The sequence below is a fragment of the Triticum urartu genome, chromosome 5A (assembly GCF_056163025.1).
Source record: "Triticum urartu cultivar PI428250 chromosome 5A, HENAU_Tu73, whole genome shotgun sequence".
Taxonomy (NCBI): Eukaryota; Viridiplantae; Streptophyta; class Magnoliopsida; order Poales; family Poaceae; genus Triticum; species Triticum urartu.
In genome coordinates this window covers 303,772,045-303,783,337 of record NC_141877.1, presented here as the reverse complement: position 1 = coordinate 303,783,337, position 11,293 = coordinate 303,772,045, and the positions used below count along the sequence as shown (strand labels likewise).

The 11,293-nt window shown below is 48.9% G+C and overlaps 1 protein-coding gene across 1 annotated transcript; it reads right to left on the bottom strand.

Annotated features, from left to right (window-relative positions):
* Positions 1–268: 268 nt before the first annotated feature.
* On the bottom strand, positions 269–820 carry LOC147971145 (uncharacterized). The gene has a single exon (XM_087523841.1). It carries the CDS (start codon positions 818–820, stop codon positions 269–271), a length of 552 nt encoding a protein of 183 aa, XP_087379967.1.
* Between the last annotated feature and the right edge of the window lie 10,473 nt (positions 821–11,293).

Here is an 11,293-nt window from a genome sequence, read left to right as displayed (position 1 = left end):
CAGCACGCTCAACATGCCAACCCAAATGTGTAGGCATGGCCGGCTGACCATCCAATTTTACATTGATTTGCATTCAAACATATTGTGAAATAAAATAACAAGCAAAATAGTTTAACCGCCCAAATAAATGGTAAACTTTTACAAGACAAATACAAATAAAAATGTTCCACATAGTTTTGCAAACGAATAAAAGAAGATACATTTATTGGTTGCCAACATGAGTCCATATATACTCAATCAAATCATTTTGCAGTTGCACGTGAGTTTCTCAATCACGCATGTCTTCAGCTATCGGCTCTCTCAAATACTCAGGGCCAAACACAGCAATCACAGCCTTGCAGAACTTATACAGTGATTCTAGGCATGTGGACTCGCTCATACGGACGTACTTGTCAATGAGATCATCAGGCACTCCGTATGCAAGCATTTGGATGGCGGCAGTGCATTTCTGATAAGAGGAGAAACCAATTTTGCCGATGGCATCCTCTTTACATTCAAAGTAGTCATCATAGCCGACCACTCCCTTTCTAATACAGTTGAAAACATGCCTACTCATACGAAACCGGCAGCGGAATTTGTGATGTTTGAACAACGGGTTTGTTGCATCAAAATAGTCCTTCCAGAGAAGGAAATGCCCGCTCTCTCGGTTACGATTCAAAACCGGAAGGTGGCCCGAAATGGAGCCACGGAATAACGGCCGTTGGTTGTTGAGGTGGTGATGGACCAACACGGCAGCCAATATCTCCTCCTCGTCGTCGGACGACGAATCGTCGGAGTCGCAAAGGAAATTGTGGAAACAGAACTCGTCGGCGGAGTCCATTTTCGTACCTTGACAAACTGTCGAATAGCTTGCGACGTCGAAGAAAGAGACGGCCGGCAAGGGGAGACGCGGCGCCCACAGACCAGCTAGCGGGCGTCTTCTTAGTCGCGGGCGGTTGTGCGGTAGGGGAAGCGGCGACGGGAACCAGCTTGCTCTCCGGCGACAAAACGGCGACGGCGGGCGACTAGGGGTAGGGGCGGCGTTGCTAGGCGGATGTGGAGGCGGCGACAGCTGGAAGAGTCGTCGGCAAAAATGGACGGCGACGTCGATGACGGAGGAGGCGGGGCGAGAGTTGCTTGATGGCCGGAAGGTGAGAGAGGAGGCCAATGTGCCATAGACCAGCGGGCCCGAGGACAAGAGTAGGCGAGCGCGCGCGCGTCCATCGCGTGTCCACACCGATACAAATCAGGCTTAAAAATGTGTCGGAAATGGGTCGCTCACGGACAAAAAACGAACGCGTATCCGTTTAGATCAACGCGTTGCACCGTCTTCTATCCATGTCGATCCAAACAAATGACCACGGACGAAATGAGCCACCCTATTAAAATTGCTCTTACTTGACTAATGGGTCGTGGCTGGTGAAAAAACATTTCTCATGAATACGCTCGTATCTACCTACTCCAGAGAAATGTTTACATGATTAGTTTTCTCATAAGCGTGTTGCGTGGCTGGTGAAAAAACATGGGAGTAGTTACTATAGTTATTAAGCTCCCATGATTTTTTGGCCTCTCGTGGTTTGGGGGTTGTGGAGGGCTTTTTTTGGCCCATTTATGCTTTTTTTTTCACTTGACACTAACAGCACGACGTGCACCATTTTTGTAACATCCTTTGCCACTACACTATATGCTGCACAGTCAATAATTAACCAATCAATTTACTGCTCTCGCAAAAAAAACCCCGCTTAATTTACTGCATGCTACGGTTAATGTTTTTATTAATGCTTAAATAAATAAACAACAGATTGTCTTATACTTATGAGCCAATTTATAAATCGGTCAGAAAGGGTGCTTCAGCAAACAAAAGTGCTCTGCTTGCCTGCATATTATACCAGTAAGATCGTGCCTTCTGCCTTTAGAGCATCTCCAATAGAAAATGTAAGTGAAAAACAGGAAGTGCATGAATAAACCTGGGTACATATGAACCCACTTCAGAAAACATATTTCTAAATGCTAAAAAAAAATCTGAAAATGGTTGCACGGATATGTCTCCATGTTCTATGTGTGTGCATAAATTTTCCCAGAAAAATAACTTTTTTTATGGCATGTGCACAAAAGACAAAAAATTATGTCGTGAAACACTATTTAGAAGCACTGAAATTTGTCTTTTTTACAGAGACAAAACAAAAAAAATATTTTTGTGCTGCACACACATTTGCGAACATGTATACGTGAAATTTTCTTTTGAATTTTTTGACTTCTTAAAATGTGTTTAAAGTGCATTTTTTTGAAAAGTGGGTGCATATGCCCATGGATGCAAGAGGTGCCCTCTCGGTGAAAAACTAACTAACTAATTTTTGCATCTTTGAGATCAAAAAGCCACCTCTAATAAATGATGTAGATGTAAAAAAAAATATCACCTGGCCAAATGATGTAAAATACAACACCTGGAGATGCAAATTTGCATCTCCACCTGCAGGTGATGTAAAACGGTTGGTCGCACGCCAACTGTTGTTTATTTCTTTTCTCCCCATTGTGCGTCTTCTTCCTCCGACCATCGCCCGCCCACCCACTCACCACGCCACCGTCGTCCCGTGCTAGATTCGGCCGCCAACCAATCCCGCTGTCGTTTCCGTGACTCCGTCGCCACAGCCCGCCTCGAATCGGGCTCGATTCGCCACCATCGTCGCCGCTCGATTCTCCAGCACCGACATCTGATTCGCCACCGCCAAGCCCCCGCCCCGAGCCCTCACCCTATCGCCGCCCGCCACCAAGCCCCCGCCCCGAGCCCCCACCCCACCGCCTCTGTCGATTCGCCACCGCGAAGCCCCCGCCCCAAGCCCCCAACCCACCGTCGCCTGACACCAAGCCGCCACCCCAAGCCCCCACCCCACCGCCGCCGCCTGATTTGCCACCGCAAAGCCCTAGCCCAGAGCCCCCACCTCACCGCCGCCCGCCAGCAAGCCCCCGCCCCACGCCGCCCGTCACCAAGCCCCCGTCCCGAGCCAACCAATTGTCACTACTATAATTCAGCAATATGCAATCCTTTTCACTGGATACTTTTATAAAAATGCTTAAACATGATTGTCACTTCTATATTGCAATCCTTTTTTCCTGAAAAATAGCACAACTAAATGACAATTACACACAACGAGCCAACCAATTGAAATAGACCACACACGAAATAAACATAGGGGACTTAACCCACGACTGAAGAATAGGCGCAGCAAAGCGCGCATCATGCTCTAGTCATTATATAATCATAGAAGGAACAACGGGGTAGAGAGTTACAACATTCTACATACACAAACCGGGCGTAGGAAACATCACATAAACAAAAGACGACAATGTTGCTCAACCCCAAACACAACTACTCCTTCCATTCCTAAATATAAGACGTTTTAGCAATTTGAACTGTCAAAACATCTTATTTTTAGAGACATGTAAAGTACAAAATTATTCTGAAATTAACGTGTTAACACCCTTGGCACCGGCCTTAGCCCAGGAGAAAGCCTCATCCTTGATGGTTTGCGCGAGCGAGATAGAGGGTTGTGTGTTGTTGAAAATGCAACTGTTTTGATGCCTTCAAATAGCCATGTCGTTAGCAGAATGATATAAGTCACGTCCTTTTGCATGCCAGCAGATGTAGCGGACGTCATGGATGCCCATCACTGCAGAAAATCATCGTCGTCTGAGGGCAAAGTAGCATGGATTTTGTACCAGGAGAGGATGTCATATCAGACATGCCTCGAGAATGGGCAATGGAGAAGAAAGTGTTGCATGGTCTCGACAACTTGATCACAGAAAATGCAGACTTCGTTGTATGGAAGGATCTGCTTCACACTCTGGATCGATCAGAAGTTGCGAGGACCTTCAAATCGAGTTAAGGGCAAATTTCCGAGGTACTTACGTCCAATATGCTGATGTCAGCGACCTGTGTATCATGAAGCAGGGGAAGAATGAGTCAATACGTAACTATTGGACCCGACTCCTCAAAAAGAAGGACGAGATCGTGGACTGCAAGGACGCAGAGGCCATTACCGCATTCAAGCACGACTCCGATAAAGAGTTCCTCTCCCTAGATGAAGCCTGGGACATCGTCGTAGCCAGGTCAGCTATCTACCACCAGCAGCTTCGCCGCTATTAAGCCCACGGCATACGAGGTTGGGCATTCAACGTCGAAAATCTCGTTTTAACGTTGGTTTTAGGACAAGAAGGGGAAGCACAAGTTGTCGCCACCACAGGATGGTCCTTACATCATTGACAAAGTGCTCTCTGGTGGAGCATATCGGATTCGACACGCGGATAAGGGCTTCCTCGAGCCGTGTCCCTGGAGCATTGCCCTGCCATGTCACTTTTATGCTTAGCTCCTTTCATTTATCTTAGTTCAGATTATTGTTTAGCTTGATCCAGACATTGTTGTGTGAATTAAATGAAGTTTGTTTACCCCCAAGTCAGGGTATCTTATATGCTTTTATGCCTTTATTTAATTTGACCGTGCTTGATAATTCGCCCTATCCGGTTTGCCTTGTTGTTTGATTTTGTCCATCCAGGCCGGACTTGAGGGATGTTACAGCCTTTATTTGAATTTGCGCTGCTAACTCGCCTAGTCAATTTTCTTATTTAGTCATTTTGTTGGTTTTTTCTGTCATGATTTTTGACTTGTATCTTTGGCCAAGCAGGGTTGCCTTGCTTCACCACGTGTCCTTAGTTCCGCTATATCGGCTACATTGGCAATGCAAGCGCTGCTTTGTTGCAGCCTTAGTTCGCCTATTGGTTGTCGAGGGGGTTAAAGTCGAAAGCTAGTCGACACAATACATGAAGTCGGGTGCAGAAAATTTTAAGGCACGACGAAAGCACAAAAATAAGTATTTTTAAGGGCAACTAGTTTTGGCACCCAAAGTACTTAGCATAGTTGAGACTGAAAGTTTTTACATAACTTCCTCAACATACTGAGTAGAATCTGGTAAGTTACTCTAAAAAATTCCAGGGTGCAGTCCTGCCCGGTGAGCCTGGTGAACTCCATCACCGCGTCAAAGAAGGTGTCCGGCAGAACATCGTCCCCGTCTGGCCCCTTCAGGTTGGTCGTCGCAAGGTTGAGGTTGGGGTAGTGGGCCTTCACTATTGCCCAAGCTTGTCGAGCTCCTTTCCAAGTTGCGATGATTTCCACTCCGTGGTCCGCCGAGCTGACTCCTGAAGACGAATGACAAGGTAGAAGAAGTTGTCAGGGACAACTACTTGAAGCCATAACTTCGCACAGACGGCCTTGGTAGCAGGCCGAGCAAGCTCATGTAGCTCGTTGATCCACTTCATCTGGTCTCCCGGGATATAGGATGGGTGATGTTCTGAAATTGTTCTTGGAAGGCTTAGTCTCACCCGTGTTCAGTATCATGCTCTCCTTGGAAGAACTAATGGGCGTGGACCGCATTATGGGGGAGATCGAAGAACTCTGATTTACACCAAAGTTGGGTCAGCTCAACGTAACCTTGCCGGCTATGATCCCTCTGTCGGTGTCAAAACCGGCGGATCTCGGGTAGGGGGTCCCGGACTTTACGTCTAGGATCGATGGTAACAGGAGACGGGGGACATGATGTTTACCCAGGTTCGGGCCCTCTCTATGGAGGTAATACCCTACTTCCTGCTTGATTGATCTTGATGAATATGAGTATTACAAGAGTTGATCTACCACGATGGCTAAACCCTAGAAGTCTAGCCTATGTGAATATGGTAATAAGTATATGTGTTGTCCTTTCCGGACTATCCCCTTCGGTTTATATAGACATCGAGGGGATGTAGGGTTTACATGGAGTCGGTTACATAAGAAGGAATCTTCGGTCGCCAAGCTTGCCTTCCACATCAAGTAGAGTCCAATCCAGACACGGTGCAGTCTTCGGCCTTCATGTCTTCATAGCCCATTAGTCCGGCCCATGGATAATAGGCCGGACGCCCGAGGACCCCTTAGTCTAGGACTTCCTCAGTAGCCCCTGGACCTGGCCTCAATAACGAGGAGTCCTGCGCGCAGATTTGTCTTCGGCATTGCAAGGCGGGTTCCCTTCTATCCAAACTTCAAGGTAGTCTTCGGATGCGATGATAGTATCCGGATCTGTCACACACACCATACACAACCGCAGAGATAACATATTTTTGCACGAGTTCCATCCGCTGACAGCTTTTTACAACGTGACATCACGTCTGTCCGGTCATAATTTCGAACCATTTTTCGTCTGCCGCTCCATGTTTCAAGACGCGGTTGCCATTGGCACGTCTTGTCGAAGCAGAGATCGTGTCCCCTTATTGCAGGATTTTCATAAATACGGGTGTGGGTGACCCAACCATGCCGTTTTCACGGTCCTTGGGAATAGGCGAGTTTAAGGCGAGTGGGGAGGCGCTTGATATTCATAGCCTTCATAGGGGGATAAGGATTCCCTTTCCTCACCCACACCTCGGTTCCTCCTCAGCCCTTCCGTCCCTGAGCTCCAGTGCCCAAGCTTTAGCCCTTCCCTCATCCGAGAAAGCACTCCCAAGATGTCCGGATCCGGAGCTGGGGGCAAGTGGATGACTTCCTCCGTGGAGTTGAAAGATATCAAGGAGCTCCGAGAGGCCGGATACCTGGCCGAGGGGATCGTTCACCGACTCCCTGCCAAGGGACAGATCGTGCCTACTCCCAAACCTCAAGAGAGGGTGGTGTTCCTTGCGCATTTTGTCCGTGGGTTAGGATTCCCTCTCCACCATTTGTTCGTGGACTGATGTTTTACTATGGATTGGACTTCCATGACCTCGCCCCCAACTTCGTCCTTAATATCTCTGCATTCATACTTGTGTGCGAAGCCCTTCTCCGCAGCCCACCTCACTTTGGCCTATGGCTGAAGACTTTTAATGTAAAGCCGAAGGTGGTGCGCGGCCAACAGGCCAAGTGCGGAGGTGCCATGGTGGGCAAGATGCCCAATATCACCTGGCTCGAAGGCTCCTTTGTAGAGTCGATGAAGGGATGGCAATCGGTGTGGTTCTACATCACCGAGCCGCGCGACGCCAACTGGGCGGCGGCTCCCGAATTTCGACCCGGAGTCCCGATGCGGCTTACCTCCTGGCAAGAGAAGGGCCTGACCTGGGGATCTTTGGAAGAGATCACGGGGCTCCAAATGTGCCTCCAGAATATGATAACCCGGAAGATCAGGCTCTTTGATGTGATCCAGGTCATGCTTGTACGCCGGATCCTTCCATGTCAGCGCCGGACCTATTATTTGTGGGAGTTTGATTCGGCCAAGCACCAGACGCTGCTAAGGCTTTTCGGCACGACGCACGAAGATATCTGGAAGGTGCTTTTCAAGGGCAGCGAGACACTGCCACCCTCGACCAAAGATCGCGGGCTCAACTTTAAGCGGCAGGCCAATTCGGTAAGACATCAAGGTATAGTCTTTAAGGACACACTTTAAGGAAGGATACTAAGCCTTCTTATCAATTTCTTTTTCAGGCCTGGGTCGACCTAGCGGGACGGATTAATAGTCCGGCTCTACTGCCCGAAGACGAAGGAAACCCGCTCCTTACGGAGGTGCTATTTCCGACGCCTTATGACGTGCCGAAGAAGAAGGTCAAAACCACGGCCAAGGGCACCAGGAGTGGGCTTCGCCGAAGGAGCACCTTGGTCATCTCGTGTGATGATGAGTCAGACCCCTCAGCCGCCGATGATGGCGACGAGGAGGGAGGTGACTCCCCTCCTGCGGGAGGAAGGAAGAAAAGGGGGCCCTCCACGAGTTTGGAGGCGGAGGCGCCCAAGAGGGGGAGAGGCTCCCTCGCGGATAACTCCACGTGGGATGTTGATAGTAGCCTGGAGCGACCTCGTCGAACCAAGCCTCGGGCCGCTTCGTAAGTACTATGATCTGCAAACGTCTGGCCTTCCTGATTTATAATATTGACATATTTTAAACCTTGTCATTTCATTTCGGCGCGCGATGGGTCCCCGCGATCCTCGACAGAGGATTCGCTGGCCATGGAGGAGATGGCTAGCATGTCTCTGCCACTTGCTCATCCCGTCTCACCCAAGGGCGATGACGAGGTGGCGTCCAAAAACTTTCCCAGGCGGGGGGGGGGGGGGGATTCCGGAGATCATCGGGGTGACGTCCCAGGATGACTCCTCGGCCGCCGAACACATGGGGGAGGAAGTTCCCCCAGGGACTGGTGATGGGGCCCGAGTTCCCTTCGGGCCTCGGCCGGATACTACTCCGGAGATTTACACAGCTCCGAGGTCCAGTGATCGGCATTCCCCCAAGGAGGTAACGTGCCTGTTCCGCCAGTGACCTCTGCCCAACCAGAGGCATCGGACAATCTACTGGAGGCGCTACGAGGCGCCTCTATCGTGAATGAAAACCGTGCCCTGAAAGCACAAGTGCTCACTGGGTGGTTTTGGTAATTAATTTCAACATATCTCTTGTTGGACTAACACTTTTACCTAGTATGTTTCAGATAAGTTCAACAATGGAGTGGCATGGACTAGAGGATGTGGAACCCCTTCAAGATGCTAAGGACAAAGGATTGGCTCAAGCTTCAAGATAAGACTCTACATTTTCTATTTTAGTGATCCAAGATCACATTGAGTCTATAGGAAAAGCCAATACTATCAAGAGGGGATGAGGTGTTGCTTAATGGCTTGCTTGCTCAAAGTGCTTAGTGATATGCTCCAAAACCCTCAACTACCTTCCCACATCCACATATGACCTAAACCAAAAGTCAAACTCGGCCCCACCGATTCTATCTATCCGGCGCCACCGAGTTTCAGATGTCATAGCCACTGCCACAAACCCTAGCAAATCGGTTTCACCGATAGGGATCTCTGTCTCACCGAGATGGGATTGTAATCTCTCTGTGTATGTCCATTACCAAAATCGGTCTCACCGAGTTTGAGCAATCGGTACTACCGAGATTACAATGCAAACCCTCTGGTTAGCTTATTACCAAAATCGGACCCACCAAGTTTGTGTAATCAGTCTCACCGAGTTTGCCTGACCAACTCTCTAGTTAGCTTATTACCAAAATCGGTCCCACCGAGTTTGTGTAATCGGTCACACCGAGATTAGTTATGCCCTAACCCTAACCATATCGGTCCTACCGAGTTGCATCTCAGTCCCACCGAAAATCCTAACGGTCACTAGGTTTGCTGAATCGGTCCGACCGAGTTTAACCATTCGGTCCCACCGAGTTTGGCAAATTGTGTGTAACGGTTAGATTTTGTGTGGAGGCTATATATACCCCTCCACCCACTCTTCATTCGTGAAGAGAGCCATCAGAACATACCTACACTTCCAATACACATTTTCTGAGAGAGAACCACCTACACTTGTGTTGAGGTCAAGATATTCCATTCCAACCATATGAATCTTGATCTCTAGCCTTTTCCAAGTTGCTTTCCACTCAAATCTTCTTTCCACCAAATCCAAATCCTGTGAGAGAGAGTTGAGTGTTGGGGAGACTATCATTTGAAGCACAAGAGCAAGGAGTTCATCATCAACACACCATTTGTTACTTCTTGGAGAGTGGTGTCTCCTAGATTGGCTAGGTGTCACTTGGGAGCCTCCAACAAGATTGTGGAGTTGAACCAAGGAGTTTGTAAGGGCAAGGAGATCGCCTACTTCGTGAAGATCTACCGCTAGTGAGGCAAGTCCTTCGTGGGCGACGGCCGTGATGGAATAAACAAGGTTGCTTCTTTGTGGATCCTTCGTGGGTGGAGCCCTCCGTGGACTCGCGCAACCGTTACCCTCCGTGGGTTGAAGTCTTCATCAACGTGGATGTACGATAGCACCACCTATCGGAACCACGACAAAAACATCCGTGTATCCAATTGCGTTTGAATACTCCAAACCCTTCTCTCTACATTCTTGCAAGTTGCATGCTTTACCTTCCGCTGCTCATATACTCATTGCATGCTTGCTTGATATGTATTGTGTTTGTTAAACTTGTGCTTAAACTCCACTTAAACTTAAGAATATTAAAAAGTGCAACTTTTGGCACTTAGTGTCTAATCACCCCCCCTCTAGACAACTCTTCTCGATCCTTTCATGCCCTTATGGGCATGGTAATAGAGAAGGCTCAGTTCATCAAGAACAGACTGATCGAAGTCTGCACTAGCCTTCTATCAGGCTTTGAGGTAAGTAATGCAATTGTAGGAAGAATATCACAGTATAGACAGTAGCCCCTGATGCTCTATTTGGTGTTCGGGAAGAAAAAGCTGAACAGAGGATCGAGAAGAAATATCACAGGAGTCTAACATAAGTTGTCTATGTGAATAAGCAGGTATCGCTACAGGCTGCCACCGCTCATGCTACGGAGGTTTCCCGACTGAAGCAGAAATTGGAGCGGGTCGAGGAGGAACTCGGCCTCGTGAAAAAGCAGCTGGAGGATAGCCAAGGTATGCCATAACCTGCAGGTATATTTTAAGAAAAAATGAATAGTCCGTCCGGACTAAAGTGTCATAAACTTTATTAGGGGCCACGACCGAGGTGGCCGCCCTCAAGAAGGCGTTAGCCGAGGCCGAGGACAAAGCGGCCAAGGAACGCACCGCGTGCGAGAAGAACGAGGCCTAGGTTGACGAGGCGCAGTAACAGCTCCAGGGCGTGATTGAGAGATTTGAGTCCTTGGAGCGCGATTGTAAGGCGCAAGAGTCTGAACTGGAGAAGGCCCGCCAGAACGCACAGGACGCACGAGCCGAAGCCCAGAACGCCCTCCAGGAAATTCAGGCGGCCAAGAACATTGCGGCGGGTAAGTCTTTCTCCATGCAAAGCAAGTATGTAAAAGAAACGTACCTTGTACTTATCCGAATTTGGGTTTTCCAGGGGCGTTTACGGATCTGCCGCGCAGTATATCAGATGCTGCCGAGTATTATAGAGCCGAAGAAGGGATGTCTACGGAGAAGCTATTCTGGTCCCAATATCTTGGACCTGAACATCCGGTGCCCTTCAGCAACCAGCTGAAGAAGTTGGTCGAGCTGCATAGGTCGGCAGATCTAGCCATGAAGGACCTGATAGTCCGACTTTGGCCATCCGAGCCTATACCTAGCAGCTACTTCAGACTTGTTCAACGGCTTGTAAGTGCCTATCCGCGGCTTGAAACCGTGAAGCGGTCGGTCTGTATTGAAGGTGCACGTATGGCATTTGCCCGCGTCAAGACGCATTGTGCAAAGTTGGATGCCAAGAAGCTGATGACCAAGGGGCCGCCGGAGGGCAAGGAGCATCGTCGACCCGAGCTCTATTTTGATGGTGTCCTGGAGGGGTCCCGCCTTGTGGCGGAGCAATGTTCGAAGGATGTTATATTCCCATGAGAACATTTG